The sequence below is a fragment of the Chlorocebus sabaeus genome, chromosome 11 (assembly GCF_047675955.1).
Source record: "Chlorocebus sabaeus isolate Y175 chromosome 11, mChlSab1.0.hap1, whole genome shotgun sequence".
Lineage (NCBI taxonomy): Eukaryota > Metazoa > Chordata > Mammalia > Primates > Cercopithecidae > Chlorocebus > Chlorocebus sabaeus.
Window position 1 is genome coordinate 66,611,176 of NC_132914.1, and position 27,290 is coordinate 66,638,465.

The 27,290-nt window shown below is 39.3% G+C and overlaps 1 protein-coding gene across 6 annotated transcripts in view; it reads left to right on the plus strand.

Moving 5' to 3' along the window:
• Nucleotides 1–27,290, plus strand: part of YEATS4 (YEATS domain containing 4) — a 70,124-nt gene that overhangs the window by 23,373 nt on the left and 19,461 nt on the right. For 4 of the 6 annotated variants that reach the window (XM_073020940.1, XM_073020937.1, XM_008003982.3 and 1 more), the window contains one exon: nucleotides 4,534–5,192. In XM_073020940.1, coding sequence (XP_072877041.1) covers nucleotides 4,534–4,703 — 170 coding nt within the window. In that variant the 3' untranslated portion in view covers nucleotides 4,704–5,192. Of the gene's footprint in view, nucleotides 1–4,533; nucleotides 5,193–20,945; nucleotides 21,063–27,290 lie in introns of those variants that run through there. The other 2 variants (XM_073020938.1, XM_073020939.1) reach the window with 1 other exon arrangement.

A 27,290-nucleotide genomic window follows, 5' to 3' on the forward strand; every position in this document is an offset into this window, starting at 1 on the left:
ATCAAAGGTCTAAAAAATGTATGTATAGTTTTAACAATTTGAGGGCATATGATAGTCAATATTTAGTAATAATAAAATATCAGACTTACTCAGTGCTTACTATTTGTACTCTTCTGAGTCTGTGTATATATAAACTCACTTAATTCTATAACAACTTTATTAGGTAATATTTAGAAAACGAAACCAAGGTATAAGGAGGTTAAGAAACTGGCCCAGGGTCACACAGCTAGTTAGTAGTAGAATCAGAACTTGATCCCCGGCAGTCCTCAGAACTTAGGCTCCAAAAATTTAATAGTATTTTTATAGAGAATATTTATTATGGAGTATATTGGAAGTTTATTTAAGCACTAATGATCTAGCTTTTTAGTTGTTTCTTCAAGAAGTAATAAAAATGATAGTGAACACTTACTGAGAGTTTACTATGTACCTGTCAAGCACTTTCCCTTTCTTAACTTGTTGAATACTCTAAATAATCCTAGGAGGGAGATACTATGACTAGCACCATTTTGTAGGTAAAGACTCTAGAAAGATTTGATAACTTGCCCAAAATTACCCAGTAGAGCCTGCATTTTAAACCCCAAATCTGTCCGCTTAATTAATAAGTTGTAAAAAGCCTGATAGTCTGTCTCTTAACCAGTAATTTGAACTGACTTTATAAAAGTAGTAATTCTTTGGATTTGTTTTCTCGAAATTGAGACTTCATTGGGAAATTAAAAACAGAAACTTTTCTTTTTTTGTGTAAGCATTTAACACATAGGAAGCAGAACACTGGAACAAGCTAAAAGAAGTTTTAAAATGTTTTCCCCCAGGATCTCATTGCTAACTAACTCATGTCTTCTTCCAAACATCTAGTGCCCTTCGCAGTCTTACAAGTTGTCAAAAATAAAAGTATCATGAATCAAACAACATGAATCTGTGTTACATCTACAGTGAATGCCGTCCTTCTGACAATTGAGTTAATCAGGTCTCCCTGGCTAGTTTTAAAACTACCACTTGTAGCTCTACAGGACTCCTTGTTTTTATGCTGCTTCCTGGGCCTGTATGCCCACTTAATTTACCTAACTCCTTTCTCATTGTTTAAAATGTAGTTTAGATGTTACTACTACCAAGCAGCCCCCCTTCATAAAACTCACCCTTTCTACTTGATTTGAATCCAATCTACTCTTGTCGTTCCCTATGATTACCTCATGACATTAGTGCATTTTTTTCTTACCTGTTTCCTGCCTCTGTAGCCCAGCATCTAACAAAGCGCATATCATTCAGTGTGTTTTTTAAATTGATGTGGAGAGAGAGGGTACAGGGGAATACAAATTTCTGCATAGTAAAAAGCACTGGGAACAAACTCTAAAGACTGACAAGCCATAGAAAATGTACTCATGTCACACATGACTAGACTGTAGTCCCCCTTTATCTGGAGAGGACACGTTCCAAGAACCCCAGTGGATGCCTGAAACTGCAGATAGTACCAAGCCCTATATACTGTTTTTTCCTATACATATATACCTATGATAAAGTTTAATTTATAAATTAGGCACAATAAAAGATTAACAATGATAATTAATAAAATAGAATTATAACAATGAACTCTAATAACAGTTATGTAAATGTGTGCTCTTCCCCCACCCCACCCCCCAAAAAATCTTATTCTACTGTACTCACCTGTTTTCAGACCGCTGTTGACAGTGGGTAACTGTAAGCATAGAAAATGAAACCATGGATGAGGGGGGACTACTGTATAAAGCTGTATATAGCTCTTATGAATCAATAAGAAAGGCCAATAACCCAATAGGAAAATGAGCAAAGGGAAAACAGATCATTTGTAGAAAGGGAGAAATGTCTCAAACATTATAAAAGAGATGAGTCAGCCCCAGTAGTAATAAGATGAATGCAAATTAAGACTACACTGAAATACTGTTTTTAACCTTTCAGGTTAGGTAAGACCAAAAAGTTGATGCAGTAGGGAAACAGACACAATGCTAATGGGATTATAAATTGGTAGATCCTTTTGAGTTGCTTGACATTCTTCCAGAATTACAAGTACATATATATTCTTTTCAAGGAATTTATCCTACAAATATACTAAAATGATTATTCACAGCATACACATTATTGCATTGTTTGTAAAAGAAAAAATGGAGATACTCTGAATGTACATCAATAGGGGGCAGACTAAATGAATTTTGTATATGCATTCAATTAGGTCCTCTGTAGTCATTAAAAAGAATAAGACAGCTCTGTGTTATAGGATGAGCTTCCACGTATAATGTTAAGTGAAACAGCAAGGTGTAAAACTGTGTGTATAGAATGATACCACTTGTGTTGGGAAGAAGAAGAAACTGCACTTGGGTATATGCTTTGTATATCAGCAGACTATTTCTGGGAAGATATCAGAGAACCCAACAGTGATTATTTCTGGGAAGATATCAGAGAACCCAACAGTGATTATCTCTGGGAAGAAGCACTGATTGATCGTGGCAGGCTGGGGAACAAGTGTAGTAGAAGGGCATATTTTTTCACTAGCTACTGTTTTTAACCTTTTAATTTGTAATCTTGTATGTATTACCTATGTATAAATATAATTTTTAAAAGAATGAAAAGAATTACGAAGTAAAATATGAATTGTTTTGGCAGTCACTAAAAGCAAGTCGCTAGCAATGAGCAAAATAAGGAAAGAACTCATTAATATTTATTGCATGTTTTTTATGTGTTAGATGCTTTACATATAATTACTTCATGTAATCCTCGTAAATCCTCTGAGAAATACCTAGTTTTAACTGTATCATATAGACAAAGAGATTGATGGAGCCTTAGAAATGTCAGTATTCAGCTAATAAGGGAGCAAGGGTTTATTTGAACTCAGGTCTTTTCTGATTCCATAGTTGGGTTTTTTCCCACCAAAATATAAGTATACTTTAATAGTGAGCAGCAGCAGTTACCAAAAATGTCCACAAGATGGAAATGTTAGACACAAGAAGATATTTTTCTTTGTAAAACATCATGCTACATATCCAAGTGGCATATTTAAATAGATGTGTCCTGTTTTGCAGTAATGTTTCTTTAGTACTTTGTCCTGGATAGTTTCAAATATCATTTAATGTTTCTCTGTTCTCATAACAATAGTTGATAGGACTTTTTCTGTACCAGGCAGTATTCTGGGTACTTTGCATAAATTAATTCATTAAGTCTTCTTAACAGGTTGGGTGTGGTGGCTCACACATGTAATCCCAGCTGCTTGGGAGGCTGAGGTGGGAGGATCACTTGAACCCAGGAGTCAGAGTTTGCAGTGAGCCAAGATCACACCACTGCACTCCAGCCTGGGTGACAGAGTAAGATCCTGTCTCAAAAATTTTTTCAACAAATAATGTTATGAAGTATTTGCCATTATCATTTCTGTTTCATAAGTGAGGAACATAGGTGAAATAGCTTACAGTGTCACAACTCATAAGTTGCAGAGCTGGTATTCAGCTTTTAGCAGCTATTCCTACCTATTTGGAAAAAAAAGGCATTTGCTTGTTTTGATAGTGTGATTTTGTTTATAAAAGTTTCACCTGGGCCGGGCGCGGTGGCTCACACCTGTAACCCTGCACTTTGGAAGGCCAGGGAGGGTGGATTGCCTGAACTCAGGAGTTCGCAATCAGCCTGGGCAACATGGTAAAACCCCTTCTCTACTGAAATACAAAAAATTAGCTGGGCGTGGCAGCATGCACCTGTAGTCCCAACTACTCGGGAGGCTGAGGCAGGAGAATTGCTTGAACCTTGGAGGCAGAGGTTGCAGTGAGCTGAGATCCGGCCACTGCACTCCAGCCTGGGCGACAGAGCGAGACTCCATCTCAAAAAAAAAAAAAAAAAGTTTCACCTGTATATAAATTTAAGAAAACGTGTAGTTAGCACTTCTCCCCTCCCCCCCGCCACCTCCTTTAAGACAGACTCTCACTCTGTTGCCCAGACTGGAGTGCACTAGCAACATCTTAGCTCACTGCAATCTCTGCCTCCCAAGTTCAAGTGATTCTCATGCCTCAGCCACCAGAGTAGCTGGGATTACAGGTGTGCACCACCACACCCTGCTAATTTTGTATTTTTGGTAAAGACAAGATTTTGCCATGTTGGCCAGATTGGTCTCGAACTCCTGGCCTCAAGTGATCCACCTGCCTTAGCCTCCCAAAGTGCTAAGATTACAGGCATAAGCCACTGCACCCAGTCACCTCTTATTAGCTGATATATCTTGGGTTTGTGTGCCCCCTTATTTCAATCTTAGTATGTGTATGGAAAAAAGGACATTATGTCTTAAAATTTTAACTGTGAGTTGGTGATCAGAATTTCATTTTTAGTTGTAGTAAACATCTTAGATCCTCTCTTGGGAATTCAGACATTCTTCCCCTACCCCAACCTACACCCATGCTTAATGTTGTAATTCTTAAGTTATCCATATTTCATCATGGAAACATTGTCACCAGGAAATGCCATATTTATTACCCTATCATATATCTTAAACATGTGAGAAAAATACTTTAGTAAAATATTTGTTTTCTTTAGTTGCAGAGCTTGAAGTGAAAACCAGAGAAAAATTAGAAGCTGCTAAGAAAAAAACAAGCTTTGAGATTGCAGAGCTTAAGGAGAGATTAAAAGCAAGTCGTGAAACTATAAATTGTTTAAAAAATGAAATCAGAAAACTTGAAGAAGATGACCAAGCAAAAGACATATAAACAGTTCTCATGAGAACTTGGTAGTAAGCTAAACTGAAAATAAGATGGGCTTCACTGGAGAAATGGACTTACTGCAAATGCTGTGACGTTTCTAAGAGGAACTTCATATATAGCTGTTGACCATGAATTTCTCAGCAGTAGGAATTTGTACTATTTAAGCAATCTTTAATGGAAAGTACATGTGTAAGAATGGATGCATATACATTTTTACCATTTTACCAACCCATTTTAAGGAAATTCTATGATATTAAGCGCAATTTTAAAAAATGTTTATTGTAGTATATGTATAGCTTATTACCCTTTTGACAGGCATCAGCATTTCATTATAAAGTATTACTTGTACAAATTTTGTACTTCTCTAGTAGTTAGAATTAGTGATAGACTTAATGTATATATTTAATTTCTTCAAGTTCTTACCTGCCCCCATCCTATCTTTTTTGTATATGATGTGTCCAGTAAGTAGTCAATAAATGTAGTTTATTGATCCTATTTCTCCCTCCTGATCTGTTTCTTCCTCTTTGAAGACTTTCTGGAACACCCTCAATACAATTAAAGTATCTTTATAGTATTATGACCTCACATCTCTTATTGGCACTCATTGTTGCATATAGAAGCTCTTTGATGGTAAAGATTATATCGTAAGTTTTGTTCTGCCTATCACAGTGTCATTATTCTTCACATACAAATGTATTAATTCTTAGGGGCCAGGCACGGTGGCTCATGCCTGTAATACCAGCACTTTGGGAGTCCAAGGTGGGCGGATCACCTGAGGTCAGGAGTTCAAGACCAGCCTGGCCAACATGGTAAAACCCCATCTCTACTAAAAATACAAAAATTAGCCGGGCATGGTGGTACATGCCTGTAATCCCAACTACTTGGGAGGCTGAGGCAGGAGAATTGCTTGAACCCAGGAGGCAGAGGTTGCAGTGAGCCGAGATCACGCCACTGCACTCTAGCCTGGGTAGCAGAATGAGACTTCATCTCAAAAAAAAAAAAAAAAAAAATTAAATATTTCATAGGGACATATGGGAAGCAGCTGCAGCTGTGTATTAGCTTCATGCACTACTCCCACCCTCTCCTCTTTAGCCTCTTCTGTTCAAATCCACACAGCAAGTCCTCTACTTTTGGACTCATCTAATTTAACATTCATTAATACCTAATCTTTAAAGGTATGTTGGCTGAACCATCTTGGCAACCTAGGAACAAAAATACTTTCTTATCTGTCTGCCCTGATGGATTGGTTACTTTTTACTTTGTGGCTTTATATTTTAAAGTTGTGACTTTTACAATTATTATGGAGGATGTACAAAGGCCTCTCTGGTCTGAAATTTCGGCCAGAGCCCTCTGAGGCTTGGTACTGGTACTTTTAATTGTGCCAAGCATCATTCATTTTTCTCTGCACCTTTTATCCCCATGCCTACCTACTAGGCTTATCATGATAAGATTCCCCACACTACAACATAGGACCTGGGGATAGATCAGGAAAATGACATGAGGGAAAGCCCCATTCTACTTGAGGAGTTGGCACAGGCAATCATTATTCTAGTTAGCCCCCCAAGAATGTATTGGTTCAAATGTATTGGTTCATAAAACTAAAGTCCATGTAGGTAGGTCTGACTTTATGCATATGCATACAAGGCTTCAAAATATGTGCTCATGGCTCAGTCTTACTCTACTGGCTCTTACTTCTTTGTTGGCTTTAATCTTGGTGGGATTTCACTGTGACATTGCAAAGAACTCCTATAACTCAACAAAATTTTTTTTAATGGGCAAAGGATTTGAACAGAGATTTCTCAAAGGTATCGAAATGGTCAATAAGCATATAAGGAGATGCTCAGCATCATCCATCATTAGGAAAATGTGAATTATAACCACAATGAGATACCACCTCACATCCACCATTGTGGCTATAATTTTAAACAAAATACCCAAAAAAGTTGGGTGAGGATATGGAAAAATTGGAACCCTCATATATTGCTGTTGAGAATGTAAAATGGTTCAGCCACTTTGGGAAACAACTTGGCAGTTCTTCAAAAAGTTAAGCATAGTTATCCGATGATACAACAATTCCACTCCTGGATATGTACCCAAGAGAAATGAAAACATTCACACAAAAACTTGTACATCAATGTTCATAGCATCATGTATGACTGCCAAAAAGATAATTCAAAATGTCCATCAACTAATGAATGCATTTTTTAAATGTGGTATCTCCATATGATAGATTTTCCCATTCTTTTATAGGTAGAAAGAATATTTATTTCCCAAGGGATAATTTATTCTATTTAAATTCTAGACAATAAGAATTAAACTCAGCTAATTAGGCCGCTCACTTCTTTAAAGAAGATCAAAGTATTAGTCTCGTTTTTTCTAACCAATGTAGGTGGTTGGTGCTGTTATTCATATTTTACAGATAGGAGATTAAGGAACTATAGCTTGGTGTTGAGTCAACCAGCAGTGACTCAGATGAGTAATCTGCTATGGGCTTTTCTGTCTCATTAATACTTAATTCTCATGTTCAAAGTGTTAGCATTTTTAATCGTCTGTTGCTCATGACTAAATACTTCTCAAACCTCCTTCCTTTAATTGGAGTAACTTAATACTTTATCAAATATGAACATCAGGTAGCATAAATGCAAAACACTGCAGATAAAAATCTTGCTAGCCTTTAATAACATGTAAGAAAATTCTAGTGTTAATTCTATTGGATGGAATGCTAAAGCATAGATATTTGAAATCTCTTTACAAAACATTTCAGGTACCTGTTCCTTAGCATTACCACTAATGTCTTCAGTTTTGTTTTGTTTTGTTTTTTAATAATAATAGATTTCAAGCTCTTGAGATCAAAACCAAGGAAAATGACTGGGCATGGTGGCTCACACCTGTAGTCCCAACACTTCGTGGGGCTAAGGATCTCTTGAGGCCAGGAGTTTGAAACCAGCCTAGGTCACATGGTGAGACCTGGTCTCTACAAAAAAAAAAAAAAAAAAAAAAAAAAAAAAAAAAAAAAACAAAAAAAAAAACTTACACACACAAACAAAAAACAGAAAAATTGGCCAGGTGTGGTGGCATCCACCTGTAGTCCCAGCTGCTCAGGAGGCTGAGGCAGGAGGATTGCTTGAGCCCAAGAGTTTTTGAGACTGCAGTGAGCTATGCGTGGGCCACTCACTGCATTGCAGCCTGGTAACAGAGCAAGACCTTGTCTCTTAGAAGAACAAAGAAAGAAAATGAGATCATACAAGTACCAGCTAGGGAAAAAAACGAGTAAATTGCTTCCCCTCAACCCAGTCCCTGCCAACAATTGATAAAGAAATTTAAAAAAAAAAAAAAAAAAAAAAAAGTAAATATTATTTTCTTGGAGTTGGAAAGTACAATGCAAAACCCAGATATCGTAAAGTTTTGGATCTCAAATTTGAATGAGTTTAGGAATCTCCTGAGAGTTGCTAAATCTGGGGAAAGGGGATGGTAGAGGGAATAGGAAATACAGATGAAACAAGATTGACCGTTGCTAATTATTAAAGCTTGATAATAGGTACATGGGAATTTATATTATTTTCTGTACTCTTATGTATGCTTGAGATTTTTCATAAACAGGGTTTTTCATAATGTCAGAGAAAATCATGTTTTCTCCCTGAAGTCAACTGATGAAGAATAAGTCAATCTTACCTTGCTCTTACTGGATCAGCACACTGTCTCACAAGATAACAGTAGCTTCCAATTGCATGGTTAGCATGTTTACTTGTATGTTTTATTTTAATAATTCTAGCAAATTCTTCAGTACTGATCATTGAATGTAATAGAAGTTTGGAAGAATGGATGGGAGAGAGGAAAAAATAAAGGGAGCCATTAGGGAAGGAGAAAGAAAACCCCTTAGGGAGCTTCTTAATAGTTTAGAGTACAATAGTAAAGACATTTGATTAGGTCTAGAACAGAGCTCAGGAATTTGCATTTGTACAAGGCATCCAGGTGATTTGAGAAATGGCGTAGTGGCACAACTGCGCAAATTGTATTACATAAAATGCAACACTTCTAGATGGAGACAAAAAATAAAAATAGCCTAAAGGAAAACTGGGACATATATGTGTCTAAAGCTTTAAGACTAAAAGAATTATTGTAAATCATTAAGGAAAACAAACCACTGGCAAAAGCAAAAGACTTGAACAGGTAGTTCACTAAAGAGGACACAAAAATAACCAATCTTATGCTTCATCTCACTAAATCTTAAGAATACACAAATTTAAATAGCAAATATTTCTCATTCATGTAGGATGAGATAAATGGTACAGATAAATTGATAACAGAGAAGACACCACTGATGATACCAACAGAGAGACCAGAAACAGGCCATCTGGAAGATGGAGATAGTTTTTGTTTGTTTGAGCCTGAGTCTCACTCTGTTGCCCAAGCTGGAGCACGGCAGCCTTGACCTTTCTAGCTCAGGTGATCCTCAGACTATAGGCCTGCACCACCATGCCCAGCTAATTTTTGTATATTTTGTAGAATTTCGCCATATTATTGCCCAGGCTAGTCTTGAACTCCTGGGCTCAAGCAGTTGGCCCAAATGCTGCGATTACATGCATGAGCCACCATGCCTAGCCTGAGATAGAGTATCATTTTTTATCTGAAATTCAAATTTAACTAAACATACTGTATTTTTATTTGCTAACTCTACTTTTTAAATTTTAGACTTAAAAAAGCAAAGCAAAACAAAAAAAGACAGTGATAGCAAGAGAGTGAGGAAACAGCTACCCTCATAAAATGATGGTATTATAAATTAGTTCAGTGTTTCTGGAGGATAATTTAGGAATATCTGCTAGAAGACTCTGACTCAACAGTTTCACTTTTAAAATTCACATTTGTTTACTTTTTTTATTAAAAGCAAGTAGAGTTTTAGGAATATATTATTTATTTTCACAGAAGGAAGAAGGGAAAAGGAAAAAAATAAGAAAAAAGAATGTATTACTTACAAACATTTATCCAAATATGCAAGATATGCACAAGAATTTTCACTACAGCATTATTTACAATGAAAAAATAGAAAAAAATTGGAAGCAAGGCAAAATGTCTGTCAATAGAAGCTGTATAAATTATGATATATCATGATACAATGGAATCCTCTGTGGTTGTCAAAATGAATAAAGCAGATCTATGTGCTTTGTTGGTAGGGGAGGGAACGCAGTTTGAAAAACAGTGTTTATGATTCAATGTTTGTACGTAATATGTTAGTAAGCAAAGAAAAGTAACTTGGAGGAATGAATCATCACCAATCTTAACAGGAAGAATTATAGGGACTGTAACTATCTTCATTATGTGTCTAAATATTTAGCTTTTAAAAAAATAAGAATGTGTTTCCTTTGAGTGAAAGAGAATAAAAATAGTTTAAAAATTAAATGAAAAGGGAAAAACAGATGTCTTGATTATCAGAACATTGCCTCCTATGATGAAGTATCATGTAACAGTTCAAAGAAATTAAACATGACCTGTAAATGATGTAAGGGACCAGGGCCAGGACTCCTTCAGGAACTTTATTGAAGAGACTTACGGGTAAAGTCCTTGTTCTTGAGTGCATTGTCCAGTGAACTGGGATAAATAACATTACCTGCCCCAGTCTGGACTCTCTGATCTGGCTTTTAAATTATTCTTAGTTATTTTTACTTAAGATAAATTTTAACCAATTGACCACCTAGATTTCAGTAGCCTTATGTGATGTGCCTCATGTCAGTCCCCAACTCTAGGTAGCCTTCCCCAGTCTCCACCCTAGCCTGTTTACTTTTCTCACTTTCACTGGCTATCCTGAGTTAACTGTTCTCTACTCTCAACAAGGCTTCATTGCTCTTTAGTAATTCCTTAGTCTACCCTTAGTAAATTCTTCATTGTTGCTGTCTGAAAATTTCCAGTCTACTGAATCACCAGTCTGCTTATTCACTAAATGAATAGAGTCATAAAGCTGGGAGCTAATCATCTAACTTAATTCCCTTATTTGATAAGGGAGTAAAGTCATGAAGAAATTAAATGACTTTCAGAGTCACACAATCTGTTGGGACCAGAGATTCAATTTTAATTCAGCATTTCCTGACTGAACAGTCATGGCACAGCTCCCCCAAAGCTTAGAGAAGAGTGTGCAAACTGGAAATCAACTGGGAAACAAACTTTCCAAGAAAGAAGGAATCTGTAAGCTGAGGTTTACTGTTACTGAGGTAGTCAAATTCCTATTACTAAAATTTTGGCTCCTTCTCCCACCAGTTAATCTGGTTAAATCATGTTCTCAAAATTAATGAGAATTGTCACTCCTATTTGGTTTAATTACATGCATGAATTGAAACCACGAATCTATTTACTCTTATTCTGCACATCAGCAGATGACCTCAGTTCTTACATCACTGAGATCACTGATGCTATTCAAATTGATTCTGTAAACTTCCATCCATACAAAGTTTCTCTTTGTTCTCACCAAATCCTGCTTTCTTTCATCTCCCTAAATGTTCTCCCCATCTGTAATTTTAATGCCAATTTATACTATGTACTACTGCAAGTTTATAATTAGGGGAAAATAAACTTTCCTGAGCCTCAGTTTGCTGTGGTAAACATACTGCCTACCTCACGGAATTCTGTTTAAGGGTAAATGACATAGCATATGTAAAAGCATGTTGAATGGTAAGAATAAAGAGGATAATAATGCTGGCCATCTGCTAAAATCCTTGATGAAATACTAACACACCAAATCCAGCAACATAAAAAGGATAAAAAGTCCCATTATCAAGCAGGATTTATCTCAGGAATGCAAGGTTGGTTTGGCATATACAAATCAATAAGTACACATACACTATTATGAGCTGAATTGTGTCCCTCTTCCAATTCATATGTTGAGCCCTAACCCCTAGTACCTCAGACTGTGACTGTTTTTGAAGAGTGTCAAAGAAGTAATTATAATCATTAGGTTGGGCCCTAATCCAATACAACTGGTGATATAGTTAGGCTGTGTCCCCACTCAAATCTCATTTTGAATTGTAGCTCCCATAATTCCCACTTGTTGTGAGAATGACCCGGTGGAGGTAACGGAATCATGGGGGCTGGTTTTTCCTGTGCTGTTCTCATGATAGTGAATAAGTCTCATGAGATCTGATGGTTTTATATAGGGTAGTTTCCCTGCACACGCTCTCTTGCCTGCCACCATGTAAGACATGCCTTTGCTCATCTTTCACCTTCCACCATGAGGCCTCCTCAGCCATGTGGAACTGTGAGTCCATTAAACCTCTTTTTCTTTATAAATCACCCAATCTTGGTATGTCTCTATTAGCAGCATGAAAATCGACTGGTGTCCTTATAAGAGAAGACTAAGACACAGACACTTACAGAAGGAAGATCATGTGAAGATACAGGGAGGAGACAACCATCTACAAGCCAAGGAGACAGGCCTCAGGAAACTAATCCTGCCCACAACTTGATCTCAGACTTATAACCTCCAGAACTATGGGAAAATAAATACCAAATACCCATATGTGATAGTTTGTTATGGCAGCCTTAATGAACTAACATATACACTATATTAATAAAACAAAGGACAGAAAATACACATGATCATCTCAATAAATGCAGACAAATCATTTGACAGAATCCAATACCCCTTTATGATTAAAAAAACACTAAACAAATTAGTAATATAAGAGAACTTCCTCAGTGGGAAGCATCATATATAGTGGTTAAAGACTGGATTCTTTCCCCATAAGATCAGGAAAAAGATAAGGATGTTCACTCTTTCCACATCTATTCAACATTGTGTGGGAGGTTCTAGCCAGAGCAATTTGGCAAGCGAAAGGAATAAAAGTCATCCAGATTAGAAAGGAAGAAGTAAAGTGATCCCTATTTGGAGATGACATAATCTTGTACAAAGAAAACCCTAAGGAATACACACACACACAAAACTAATAGAGGTAATAAATGGATGCAGTAAAGTTGCAGGATGAATGATTATATACAAAAATAAATTATTTCCATACTCCAGCAATGAACAATCTGAAAATAAAAATTACAAAAACAATTTCATTTATAATAACATCTAAAACAATAAAATACTTAGGAATATAACACCTAAAGTGCACTCAACCAAATAAAAAATAGACAAATTGACCAGACGCAGTGGCTCAAACCTGTGATCCCAGCACTTTGGGAGACAGGGTGGGTGGATTGTTTGAGCCCAGGAGTTCGAGACTAGCCTGGGCAACATGGCAAAATCCTGTCTCTACTAAAACAATACAAAATTTAACTGGGCATGGTGGTGTGCACCTGTAGTCCCAGCTACTTGGGAGGCTGAGTTGGGAGGATTACTTGAGCCCAGTAGATGGAGGTTGCAGCGAGTCAGGATCATGCCACTGCACTCCAATCTGGGCAACAGAACAAGATCCTGTCTCAAAAAAAAAAAAGACAAATTGATCTTCATCATTAAAAACTTTTGTGCTTTCGCCGGATGCAGTGGCTCACGCCTGTAATCCCAGCACTTTGAGAGGCCGAGGTGGGCGGATCATGAGGTCAGGAGATTGAGACCATCCTGATTAACATGGTGAAACGCTGTCTCTACTAATACAAAAAATTAGCCGGGCATGGTGGTGGGTGCCTGTAGTCCCAGCTACTTAGGAGGCTGAGGCAGGAGAATGGTGTGAACCTGGGAGGCGGAGGTTGCAGTGAGCCAAGATCACGCCACTGCACGCCAGGCTGGGCAACAGAGAGAGACTCTGTCCCCCACTCCAAAAAAAAAAAAAAAAAAACAAAAAAAAACTTCTGTGCTTCAAAGGACATTCTCAAAAAAGTGAAAAAAACAACCCACAGAATGGGAGAAAATATTTGCAACTCATATATCTGACAAGAGTCAAGTATCCAGAATATATAAAGAACTCTTACAACTCAACAATAAAGAGACAACTCCAATAAAAATTGGACAAAAAATTTGAATATACATTTCTCCAAAGAAGATATTCAAATGGCCAATAAGCATATAAAAAGATGCTTAATATCATTTGGAAATACAAATCAAAATGATGATAACACCTCACATCCACTAGAATGGCCGCAATAAAACAGACAGACAATAATATGTGCTGGTTAGGATGTGGAGAAATTGAAACTCTCATATATTTCTGGTAAAAATGTAAAAAGACGCAGCTGCTGTAGAAAAAGTTTCAGAGTTCCTTAAAATGTTAAATGTAGGCCGGGTGCGGTGGCTCAAGCCTATAATCCCAGCACTTTGGGAGGCCCAGACGGGCGGATCACGTCAGGAGATCGAGACCATGGGCCTGGCTAACACGGTGAAACCCCGTCTCTACTAAAAAATATAAAAAACTAGCCGGGCGAGGTGGCAGGCGCCTGTAGTCCCAGCTACTCGGGAGGCTGAGGCAGGAGAATGGCATGAACCCAGGAGGCGGAGCTTGCAGTGAGTTGAGTGAGATCAGGCCACTGCACTCCAGCCTGGGCAACAGAGCGAGACTCCATCTCAAAAAAAAAAAAAAAAAAGTTAAACATAGAGTTACCGTATGACCTCAAAATTCTTCTAGATATATACCCAAGAGAATTGAAAACATGTCCACACAAAAACTTGTGCATGAATATTTATAGCAGCATAATCCAGAATAGCCAAAATTGGAAACAATCCCAATGTCTATCAACTGATGAATGAATAAATCGAATGTGGTGTATCAGTACAATGGATTATTACTCAGCAGTAAAAATGAATGATGTGCTAAACATGCAGAATGAACCTTATAAACATGCCAAATGAAAGATGCCAGACACAAAGGCCACCTACTGTATGACTCCACTTATATGAAACATCCAGAATAGGTAAATCCATAGAGACAGAAAGTGATTAGTGGTTGCCAGGAGATGGGTGGGGAAGGGAGGATGGGGAGTGACTGGGTACAGAATTTTTTTAGGTAGGGGTGATGGAAAAGTTCTTGAATTAGATAGTGGTGATCCTTGCACAACCTTGTGAATATACTAAAAATGACTGACTTCTACACTTTATGGTATGTGAATTATATCTCAATTTAAAAAAAAAAAGCTAAGTGTTACCATTTACTGAATACTTTATGTGTCCCACACTCAAGACAAGCCAGTGAGTATATCTATCATCCCCACTTAGCAAAACAGGTTCAGGGAGATTAAGTGCTTTGCCCAAGGTCACATACTAGGAAGTCATAGAGCTGAGACAGAAGTCTAACTCCAAAGCCCTGACATTCACTTAGCCACCAAGCTGTATTGATCAAAAGTTTTTAATAATTTCCATTACATATCTAATAATACTCAATAAAATAGAAATATCATGTGTATATAAACAATACATTAATATGTAAGCCATATATATATATATCCCCTGCAAATAAATGAAAAAAGTCAATTCAATAGAAAAATGGGCAAAGAATATGATCGCATACAAAAAATACAAATGGTGATTAATAAACATTTGAAAAGGCATATGGCCAGGCATGGTAGATCATGCCTGTAATCCCAGCACTTTTGGAGGCCGAGGCATGAGGATCACATGAGCCCAAGAGTTTGAGAAAAGCCTAGGCAACATAGCAAGACCCCCCTCTCTAATTTAAAAAGTTTAAAAAAAAAAAAACAAACAAAAGGGTGTATGAACTCACTAGTAATCAGAGAAATGCAAATTAACAAAAGACAATTGTTGGTTCATTGTAAAGACAAAATTTAAAGATGTCTAATATTCAGTCACAGAGAGTGAAAGGAAATTGGTACTCATACATTGTTGGTGTGCATTAAGATTAATAGCCACTTAATATTACCTATCAAAATTTAAAAGTTACTGAGTGCAGTGGTGCGTGCCTGTAGTCCCCGCTATTCAGGAGGCTGAGGCGGGAGGATCGCTCAAGTCTAGGAATTCTCAGTTGTAGTGCACTATGCTGATCTGGTGTCCATACTAAGTTTGGCATTAATATGGTGACCTCCGGGAGCAGGGTGCTACCAGGTTACCTAAGGAGGGGTGAGCCAGCCTGGGTCAGAAATGAAGCAGGTCAGGGCTCCCATGCTGATGAGTAGTGGGATCATACCTGTGGATAGACACTGTACTCCAGCCTGGGCAACATAGTGAGACCTTGTCTCTTAAAAAAAAAATTGAAAATTTACCATTTGATCAAGTAATTTCACTGATAGGAAATACTTTCATGTGTACATAAGGATGTTCATTGCTTGTTTTAATAGTGAAAAAATAGATATAAACAAAATGTCTACCTATATCTACATAAATTTCATGTAAATTCTCAGAAAAATATTACCAGGAGTTATTTTGGGGGAAAGCAGTGAAACTAGAGCTGGTGTTGGGGAGCATGGGTAAAGGGCTGGCAAAACTGTTTCCCTTTCTGCACGAGAACTCAACCTTTGGTGGCCAGTAAGGATCCTGCTGTGGGAACCTAAGCAGCGCTGCTGGGTGGACTGCTGCAGGGAGTCCCGGGAGGACATGTCCACGGCCCAGTGGCAATCTGTGCTTCCTTTGGAGTATCCGCTGCAGTATCTGAGTGTGGTCTAGATTGTGAGTTCATGTTTAGTTGAATCTAAAAAAGACCTCCTGTTGTGCATAGCTGGAAATTGAAAGTAAATTTGTAAGTTAAAAATTAGTTCATACACACCCTCCATTTCAGCCAGTAGGATCTTCATGCTGTTCCTTAAACGTACTCTGAGATTTCTTGTCTCTCACACTCTCCACTTTCTTTTGTTCAAGTATTTCCTTCCTTCCAGGCTGAAATTGCCTGCCGGCAAGTAAGCTCACCCTCCTTTAAACTACCTTAGCATCTTGCTTGCCTCTGTTTCATGGTATTCAACTCACCCAGAAAGGGAAAACTGGAATGGGTGATCTCCCAGATCCCCAGCTGTGAACCTAGGATTTTAACCCTAGATTTGTATTCCCACTCTTCAGACGATAAGCTTTTTGGTGAAAGAGGAGGCCGTTAGTCTTGTTTATCTTGTTAAGTGTGTGTAAAGCCCTTGGTAAGCCTCTCATCTGGGAAGTGCTCCACAGCATTTTATTGTTCCCTGCCACAACTTCCAGGGCCCGTCCTGGAACTATTCCACACCAGGGCCTAAGTCTAGTTACAGATCTTGGCTTTTCCTCTCTCTATTCTAGCCTGTCCCAATGCCAGGCACAGAGTCTTGTCCAGTTGTGTTCCAAGATACCACAAATGAGTACATAGCTCACTACATGTCAAAAGTGAAAACCCCAAGATTTGGCCTAAAGTGGGGCCATTTGTGTGGGCCTAATTCTGCTAGGGTTGTTCCTATACCTAAAATTTTAGGAGATTAAACAAATATATAGTATGCTTTCTGTTGAGGTTTGGTGACAATAACTAAGCTATTTTTACATCTCCAAAGAGCAACCTAAAGTCCCAGGACTGCCCTGTCTAATTGTCTAGAGTTGGGATCCACAAATTCTGAAAAGGGCCAGATAGTAAGCATTTTGTGGTCTCTGTCTTAGGTGTTGAACCCTGCTATTGTAGCACAAAAGCAGTCAGACATAGATGAGTGCTGAGTTACAATAAAATTTATTTATAGACGCTGAAATTTTGTGATACACGACATTATATGATTTGATATTTTGTCAAACATTGAAAAAATGTAAAACAATTCTTTATAAACAAACCATACAAAACCTTGCAGCAGGCCAGATGCAGCGCAAGGACTGTAGCCGGCTGGCCCCTGTTCTGATGTTTCTCTAGACTGGGAGTATATAAGAATCACCAATCCCAAGGGGACCTTTGTAATTTGCTCTGTGAATTCAAAGTAAAAACCTGAGATTTGGCCTTTGTAAATGTTCTGAACTGACGAAATTAGTCCAAGTTACCCTGTTAAAAAGGATTTGCATCCAGGTGTGGTTGCTCACACCTGTAATCCCAGCACTTTGGGAGGCTGAAGCAGGCAGATCACCTGAGGTCAGGAGTTTAAGACCAGCCTGGCCAACATGGCAAAACCCCATCCCTACTAAAAATACCAAAATTAGCCAGGCATGGTAGTGCACGCCTATAATCCCAGCTACTTGGGAGGCCAAGGCAGCAGAATCCCTTGAACGTGGGAGGCAGAGGTTGCAGTGAGCCAAAATCGTGCCACTGCACTCCAACCTAGGCAACAGAGCAAGACTCTGTCTCAAAAAGAAGAAAACGGGGGGCGGAATTTGCAGAAGAACCGTGACATACAAGCACAATGGTTTATTTCTTCTATTTAATGTTGTGCAAAGCTTGTCACCTACCTGTTCATGAATGTGGCAAGGGAATTATATCATGAGGAATTCATTTCCTAACCTCCTAAGTGCATTGCAATTTGGCTTCTTCCTTCACTTTGATACCCAAATTATCAGATATCTTCTTGGGACCATATCCAAACAAGCAGTTTTCAGGGCTTATTTTATATGACCTCTCAGAAGCATTTGACAAAATTGACCACTTTCCTTTACCTGAAACTTCCTTTCTCTTTCTTCTGTCTCTTTCACCATGATTTTTTGTTTGTTTGTTTCTTTTTTTTCCTCCAGTCCTTTTGGCCAATTCTTCTCAGTCTCTTTCAGCATTTCCTCTTCCTCTGTTCATTCTGTAAATGTGTCTTATTCCCTAAGGTTCTATTCTGAACTATCTTCTTTTCCCCTTACTTACCCATGGTTTCAAACACAATTTTACGCTAATTGTCACAAGTCTAGATTTCCAGCCCAAATTCCCATGCTGAGCTCTAGACTCTCCATTCTGTTACCTCCTAAATGATATATTTGGATGTTCTGCAGGCACCTCAATTGAGCATGTTCCAAGCTTAAGTTATCATCTCCTATTTCAAACTTCTCCCCATCGTGAATTTCCTGCTCTGTTAGATGGCATTAGTACCAACGCAGTTGCTCATTGCTATGGTTTAAATGTCCCCTCCAAAACTTGTGTTAAAATTTGGTTGCCACTGTGATAGTGTTGGGTGAGACCTTTGGGAGCAGAGCCCTCATTGAATGGATTAAAGCTGTTATCTCAGGAGTGGGTTAGTTATTTTGGGAGTGGGTTAGTTATTGTGGGAGTGGACTCCTGATGAAAGATGAGTTTGGCCCTCATTTTCTCTCTGGCTCTTGCACTCACTTGCCTTTCTGCTTTCGTCGAGGGGATGATAGAACAGGAAGACTCTGACCAGATGACCAAGCAGTTGCCAGTGCCATACCCTGGAACTTCCCAGCCTCCAGAACCATGAGCCAAATCTATGCCTTTTCTTTGTAAATTACCCAGTCTGTTATTCTTTGTAAATTACCCAGTCTGTTTTAGCAGTTGAAAATGAACTAAGACACCCATATTGTCAATAGTAGATAGGATCTCTCCATTCTAGATTCCTCTGGTGAGAACTGCAACCCTCCACTCACAAAGGTGGGTTCTGTGGCCATGTTTATATTATGTGAACCTTCCCCCTACTTTGATTGGACTTGGGTGGGTGCTTAACCCAATCTGGATTAATCAGACTGTCTCCTGGGATTATCTTCAGCTATCGCTAATTCTTGAACTAGAGCTGGTACAGCTATGTGCATGGAGAAGAGCAGAAAGCTGGTATACAGAGAGAGAATGAAGTTGATACACAGAAAGAAGCAGAGAGAGATAGGAAGATATGGCCTTGGACAGAGTAATCTTGGCCCTGCTCTTCTCACTCACCACCTGCCTGTGTCAAAGCCTGCAGGGCAGCCCATGTACCCAGATTACCACTTTCTGGATACAAATAGATTTGCCTCTAAACCTTTGTAATTGATTCCTATGCAGTAGTTCCCACCCTTATCTGTGGGGGATACATTCCTAGACACCCAGTGGATGCCTGAAACTTCAGATAGAACTAAACTCTATAAGCACTATTTTTTTCCTATGCATGCATGTCTATGATAAAGTTTAATTTATAAATTAGGCACAGTAAGAGATTAACAATAACTAATAATAAAATAGAACAATTATAACAATATACTGCTCACAATTTCATGGATAGATGATGCATTCTTACTAAAGAAGACCTTGAGCAACCTCAGCATACAATTTTTTTTCTTTCCTTATTAAGTCAAAAACTTTTACCTTTTCATTTAAAAGAAGCACTTACGGCTTGTCTTTGGCATATCCAAATTGCCAGCATCACTACTCTTGCGCTTTGGGACCATTTTAAGTAAAATAAGGTTTACTTTGAACACAAGCACTGGGATACTACGACAGCGAATTTGATAACAGGCTGACTACTAGGTGACTAACAGGCGGGTAATGCAGACAGCGTGGATCTGCTGGACACAGGGATGATTCATGCCCTGGGCAGGATGGAGTGGAACTGCAAGAGATTCCATCCTGCTACTCAGAACAGTGTGCAATTTAAAACTTTATGAAACTTTCTGGAATTTTCCATGGAATATTTTTGGACTGCAGTTGACCACAGGTAACTAAAACTGAAATGGAAAGCAAAACTGTGAATACGGGAGGACCACCATATTAAATTCCATCTACTGAATTATCTGACATGAGTTTTGTGTTCCTGGTTGGATCTTGACTGATGTAGCTAACTTTGCAAATAAGCACATACAACAACTCTACATCATTTAAGACCTACCCATGTTCTACTATATGAATGTTCTACGATTTATTTAATCATTTGGCTATTGATAAACATTTGTTTCCAATTATTTTGCTACTACAATCAGTGGTATAATGACCATCTTTGCATATTTGTGTATTTCTATAGGACAAATTTCTAGAAGTAAAATTGCTAGGTCAAGAAGAGTATACATCTTACTTTTTTTTTTTTTTTTTGAGACGGAGTCTCACTCTGTCGCCCAGGCTGGAGTGCAGTGGCGCAACCTCCGCTCACTGCAAACTCCGCCTCCCGGGTTCACACCATTCTCCTGCCTCAGCCTCCCTAGTAGCTGGGACTACAGGTGCCCACCACCACGCCCGGCTAATTTTTTGTATTTTTAGTAGAGACAGGGTTTCACCATGTTAGCCAGGATAGTCTTGATCTCCTGACCTGGTGATCCACCTGCCTCGGCCTCACAAAGTGCTGGGATTACGGGCGTGAGCCACTACACCTGGCCTTAAATTTTTAATAATATTGTCAAATTTCTCTCAAAAGTTTGTACCAAATAATACTTTCAACAACTGCGTGTCGGAGTACCTGCTTCTCTACACCCTGTGCAACTCAACTGTGAATCTCATTGATGAAAGTATTACGTCAATTTTGTTTATTTGAGTATTTTGTTTGTTTTGAAACAAGGTCTCACTATGTGGCTCAGGCTGGAGTGCAGTGGCAGGAAAGTGTTTCAGTGCAGCCTCCACCCCCTCGGTTCAAGTGATTCTCCTACGTCAGCCTCCTGAGTAGCTGGAACCACAGGTGTGTGCCACTATGATAAGGTTTCACCATGTTGCCCAGGCTCAGCATTTTATTGTTTTACTTTGCATTTTTAAAACTTCTGAGTAAGAGTGAGTATTTTTGTATACACTTATTGTTCATCTGCATTTCTTTTTCTGTGAACAGCCATGTAACTGGTTTTATTTTTTGCTTTTTTTCACTTAATATTATATGTTGTGAACTTTATCTAGAATAATTAAAAACATGATCAACAAGAACTGCATATTGGCCGGGCGCGGTGGCTCAAGCCTGTAATCCCAGCACTTTGGGAGGCCGAGACGGGTGGATCACGAGGCCAGGAGATCAAGACCATCCTGGCTAATATGGCGAAACCCCGTCTCTACTAAAAATACAAAAAACTAGCCGGGCGAGGTGGCGGGCGCCTGTAGTCCCAGCTACTTGGGAGGCTGAGGCCGGAGAATGGCGTGAACCCAGGAGGCGGAGCTTGCAGTGAGCTGAGATCCGGCCACTGCACTCCAGCCTGGGCTACAGAGCAAGACTCCGTCTCAAAAAAAAAAAAAAAAAAAAAAAAAAAAAAAAAAAAAAAAAAGAACTGCATATTATTCCATTCTGTGATTATACCATAATGATTCTTTTATTATTAGACATTTAGATTGTTTCCAATTTTTCTTTTTTCTTTTCTTTCTTTCTTTTTTTTTTTTTTTTTTTTTTTGAGACGGAGTCTCGCTCTGTCGCCCAGGCTGGAGTGCAGTGGTATGATCACAGCTCACTGCAGCCTCGACTTCCCAGGCTCAAGTGATCTTCCCACCTTAGCCTCCCAAGTAGCTGGGGCCACAGGCATGCACCACCACACCTGGCTAATTTTTGTATTTTTTGTAGAGACAGGGTCTTGCTATATTACCCAGGCTGGTCTTGAACTTCTGGCCTCAGGTGATCCTCCCACCTTGCCCTCCCAAACTGCTGGGATTACAGGTGTAAGCCACCACGCCTGGCCCAATTTCTCTTAACGTTTATACATTCTTTTTTTTGTTTTTCCTCTCGAAGCAAGAATGATTGAGAATAGGAACGGCTCAAGACGTTCACAACTCAGGTCATGAATAGCTAGGAATTCCCTTTAAGAGCAAAGGTTTTATCATCAGACAAACCTACTTGCAGGGTGAGTAACTTCTCTAAGCTTCCATTTCCTTCTCTGAGGACTAAATGAGAAAGTGTATGGAAGGTACTTTGCACAGTACCTGGTACATGGTAGGTGCTGAATACATATTAATTAATTTAATGTAAAATGAAATATGGGCCTGTATTTTATGAAAAATATTATAAGAGATACTTTTAATCTAAAATTCTTTTGTTCGTTTTTCAGGATTAGCATATATTGAGGCTGGGAATTGTTTGCTATATCCCTATTTCCTGGATAGCTACTTTGAAGTCCTGCAGTGCTGTAATTTTCTTAACTGGACTTGTGAAGGGCCCAGAAAACTCCATGCAGGATATTGGGAACCATAGCACTGGGAATGTCATGATGCAGATGGAGGCTTCTGATACTAGTGGTCCAGTGCTGTATTCTAAGTACAAATACTTTTTGTCTTTTTTTTGTGAGATGGAGTTTCGCTCTTGTTGCCCAGGCTGGAGTGCAATGGCGCAATCTCAGCTCACCGCAACCTCCGCCTCCTGGGTTCAAGCAATTCTTCTGCCTCAGCCCCCCAAGTAGCTGGGATTACAGGCATGTGCCACCACGCCTGGCTAATTTTGTATTTTTAGTAGAGACAGGGTTTCTCCATGTTGGTCAGACTGGTCTTGAACTCCCGACCTCAGGTAATCTGCCCACCTCAGCCTCCCAAAGTGCTGAGATTATAGGCGTGAGCCACCGCACCTGGCCACTTTCTGTCTTAACAATGGTTCTCACTGATTATTATGAGTTACGGATTGTTATGGTAACCACTGGGGTAGTGGGCTGAATCAGAAGAGCACTATCAAGAGTGTCTTACACGGAGAGGATCGTAGGTTTTACAATCTTCTGGGAAAACTACTCCTGGGAGATGCTGTTGGGCATTACAAGATCATCGGAGTCATCAAAGATCCTTCAAACTTACTAGTGACCCTTGGAAAGTTGAGACTAAGGAGAGTGTTGATGTAGTGCTAGTAACATCTTACATTTCTTTAGATTTGATACTAATTTCTCATTTTTATAGACGAGTGAATCCAGGATGGATGACAGGAGAGAGATTGTAATGGTATAAATGCTTCGCTTGCTGTAGGTTGAGTGTAGCTTGCCAAATGGGAGGGGTTAACACTTGTAAATTTGTAGATCAGAAATTATTGGGAAATAAAGGATATACGCATGTGTGTGCGTGCATGTGTGCACGCTTGTGTTTAAAGTTTTTGATACATGTTGCCAGGTTGCCCTGTGAAAAGTTTACTCCAGTTTGCCCTGGCACCAGTAGGCTGTGAGGATGCCTATTTCCTCAGACAAATTTCTCCAGTCAAGAGGTACCTTCCGGAGAATTGTATGATGATGCAATTGATGATGCCCTGGCCTGTGGCCCAAGTAGTCTCCAGAACAGCAGGCTTGAGGCAGTTCATCGCTCCAGCATGAGTAGATTCCTTTGTCCATCAATGTGAAGTTAAAACTACAGACTAGACCTTTCAATATGTTCTCATTCCTCTCACAGCTGTTTTTGGAGCATCTATTGTGTGTCGGGGGCCTTTTCCTGTCTTAGAGCTTGCCCATCAAAAATAGTGAGACCCACAGTTGCATATCATTAGAAATGCCATAATATTTAGAAACTACTTATATTACATAATATTTAGAAACTACTTATATTACATAATATTTAGAAACTACTTAGGGCTTAGAGAACCCCAATTCCAGATTGTGTGAACTTGAGTAGGTTACTGGATTTCTCTGAGGCTCGGTTTTCTCTTGTTCACAATTGAGATTATAATATGTATATCAGACGACTGACTTACAGTGCCTGGCCTATCTGGACACTGTAGTTATTAGCATAGGGATTAACAGTGTGGGCTTTGGAGTCAAGTTACTTGGTTTGAATCGTGGCTTCGTTGCACACTGGCTTTGTGATCACAGGCAAGTTATTTAACCTCTCTGTGCCTTACTTTCCTCATGTTTAAAGTGGTCATAATCATACTTGCATCATGGTGTTATTCAGAAGATCAACTGAGAGATGTTTGTAAAGTATTTAGCCTAGGACTTAGAACCTAGTTAATGCTCAATTAATATAAGTTATTTTTGGCCAGGTAGGGTGGCTTACACCTATAATCCCAGTACTTTGGGAGGCTGAGGTGGGCGGATCACTTGAGGCTAGGAGTTAGAGACCAGCCTGGCCAAGATGATGAAACCCTGCGTCTACCAAAAATACAAAAATTAGCCAGCCGCAGTGGTGCACACCTGTAGTCCCAGCTACTCAGGAGGCTGAAGCAGAAGAATCACTTGAACTCGGGAGGTGGAGGTTGCAGTGAGCCGAGATTGTGCCACTGAAGTCCAGCCTGGGCAACAGAGTGAGACTCTGTCTCAAAAAAAAAAAAAAAAAAAAAAAAAAAAAATATATATATATATATATATATATATGCGTGCTATTTTTAACAGCCTTATTGAGGTATAATTTACATGCTGTTATGGACTGAATTGTGTTGTCTCCAAAATGTATATGTTGAAGTCCTAAACCCCAGTATCTCAGAACATAACTGTGTTTGGAGATGACATCTAAACATCTTTAGCATGCATGTGTGTATCTATATGTAATTAAACTAAAATTAGGTCATTAGGGTGGACTTTAATCCAATATGACTGATGTCCTTACCAAAAGAAGAAATTTGAACACAGCCACATACAGGAGGAATATGATGTGAAGACAAAGGGAGAAGACAACCGTGTGTAAGCTAAGGACACGGACCTGGAACAGATCCTTCCCTTCCAGCCCTCAGACAGAACCAACTCTGCAGACCAACACCTTTCAGCCTCCAGAACTGTAAAATTTCTCGTGTTTAAGCCACCCAGTCTGTGAAACTATATTATGGCAGCCCTAGCAAACTAACACAAACCATAACATTCTGCCATGTTAGCGTATAATTCAATGGTTTTTAGTAAATTTGCAGAGTTGTGCAGCCACTACCACGATCTGATTTTAGAGTATTTTTGTCTCCTCTAAAGAAGCCTTTTTGCCATTTGCAGTCACTCCCTACTCCCACTTTCAGCTCCAGGCAACCACTCATCTTCTTTGTACCTCGACAGATTTGCCTTTTCTAGACTTTTCATATAAATCCTCTCCAATGAATAGGAAATTCTATATATTAAGAGTCAGCTCATTCTATATTCTTCTCAGCTTCTTATTAAAACTTCTTAGAATGAGCCCAAATCTACTGCCTTGTAACTTATTCTACACAGTTAACATATTCCTATCATAGTTTATTTTTAACAGAAGTCAGGCAAAAATTATTATATGTGCCACATAATTGTTGGAATGAGGATGGAAACATTTAGTCAAAATGACCATTGTCATCATAATTTAAGAAACAACCACTTTATTTTTAGCAGTCGATAAGGAAACAGATTGACGAAAGAAACTATAAGCAAGCTTGCTGTTTTGAGTCGCCGGAGGACATAAACGGCCCAAGAAGAATTTCAGGAGAACTGCTAATGAGAAACCTTCCGTGGTGAGACTTGAACTAACAAGCTATTCCCCCGGGCTGCTCGGGAACATCTCATAACTAATCAGGGCATTCCATCAAGACCACATGCACAGGGCCACAGCCTAGACAGCACAGCGTCCAAACCGCCAAAGAAAATGTTGAGGCTGCACCAATAAGGGACTTTGTGCAATGCCTCTGTTATTGAAAAAGTCTATTTAAATGAAATCTTTCTAGGACATTATGTCGAAACTGCAACCGGAAAAGTCTGCTTTCCTCACCTGGAAGAATTGCCCCTATTAAACCATAGTAACTATAAACAGAAATTATGTATAGCTGTGCATAAGCATGCATGTGTGTATCTATAGGTAACCATTTATTTAACAATATGTATTAAGCACCTTGTGTGTGCCAAGTACTGTTTTTTAGTTGTTGTTAGTTGGTTTTTGAGATAGGGTCTCACCGTGTCACCCAATCTGAAGTACAGTGGTGCAATCACATTTCACTGCAGCCTCGACTCTCTGGCTCAGGGGATCCTCCCACCTCAGCCTCCCGAGTAGCTGGGACTGCAGGCCTGTGTCACCACACCTGGCTAATTTTTGTAGTTTTTGTAGAGATGGGGTTTCGCCATGTTGCTCAGACTGGTCTCAAACTCATGGGCTCAAGCAATCCTCCCACCTCAGCCTCCCAAAGTGCTGGGATTATAGGCATGAGCCACCATGCCAGGCCCAGGTACTGTTATAAGTGCTTGTGAATATGTCAACGAATAAACAAATGTCCGTATCATTGTAGTGCTAACATTTTAGAAGGGAAAGTCAGAAAATAAACAATAAGCATAATAATAAATAAATTAATTACAGTGTTAAGTTAGAAGGTGTTTCATGATACAGGAAAAAGAAAATCTGAACAGGGGAAGAGAGTTGGGAGTACTGAAGGGGAGTGTGGACAGGGTTGCAACTTTAAATGGAGTGGTCCATGCAGGCCTTATTGAGAAGGTGGCATTAGAGAGAGACATGAAGGAGGTGAAGGAGTGAGCAGGCAAGTTTCTCTGGGAATAATGGTCCAGGCAGAAGAAACTACCAGGGCAAAGTCTCTGAAGCGAAAGCTTTCCTGGTGTGTCTGGGGAGCACCCCAGTGGCCAATGTGGCTGATGCCAAGTGAGCAAGAGGAAGATAGCAGATGAGGTCATGGTGGATACTGGGAACCAAACCACACAAGGGTTTGGGGTTCATTGCAAGGACTTTAGTTTTCATTCCAAGTGAGACAGGAAACTCGAAGAGCAACATGATCTGACTTCAGCTTGGAAAAGATCCCTCTGGCTGGTTTAGAAAGGAGCAAGGGTAGAAGCAGGGCTGAGGGACGGGAGCCTATTTCGGAGTCCAGATACGAGGTGATGAGGGTCAGGAGCGGTACACTTAATATGTCTGTGCAACTACAGATTCATTTATCCAGCAAATATTCATAGCCACTATACCATGTGCTGGGGTGCTGTGGCAACCAATTTGCTCAGTCTCCCTTCTATTACTGTAAACAACGTAAGAGTTGACATGGATGGGAGGTTCCCTGCAGGTCAGGCTGGCTCTAAGCGCTTGAAAGGTATTCTCT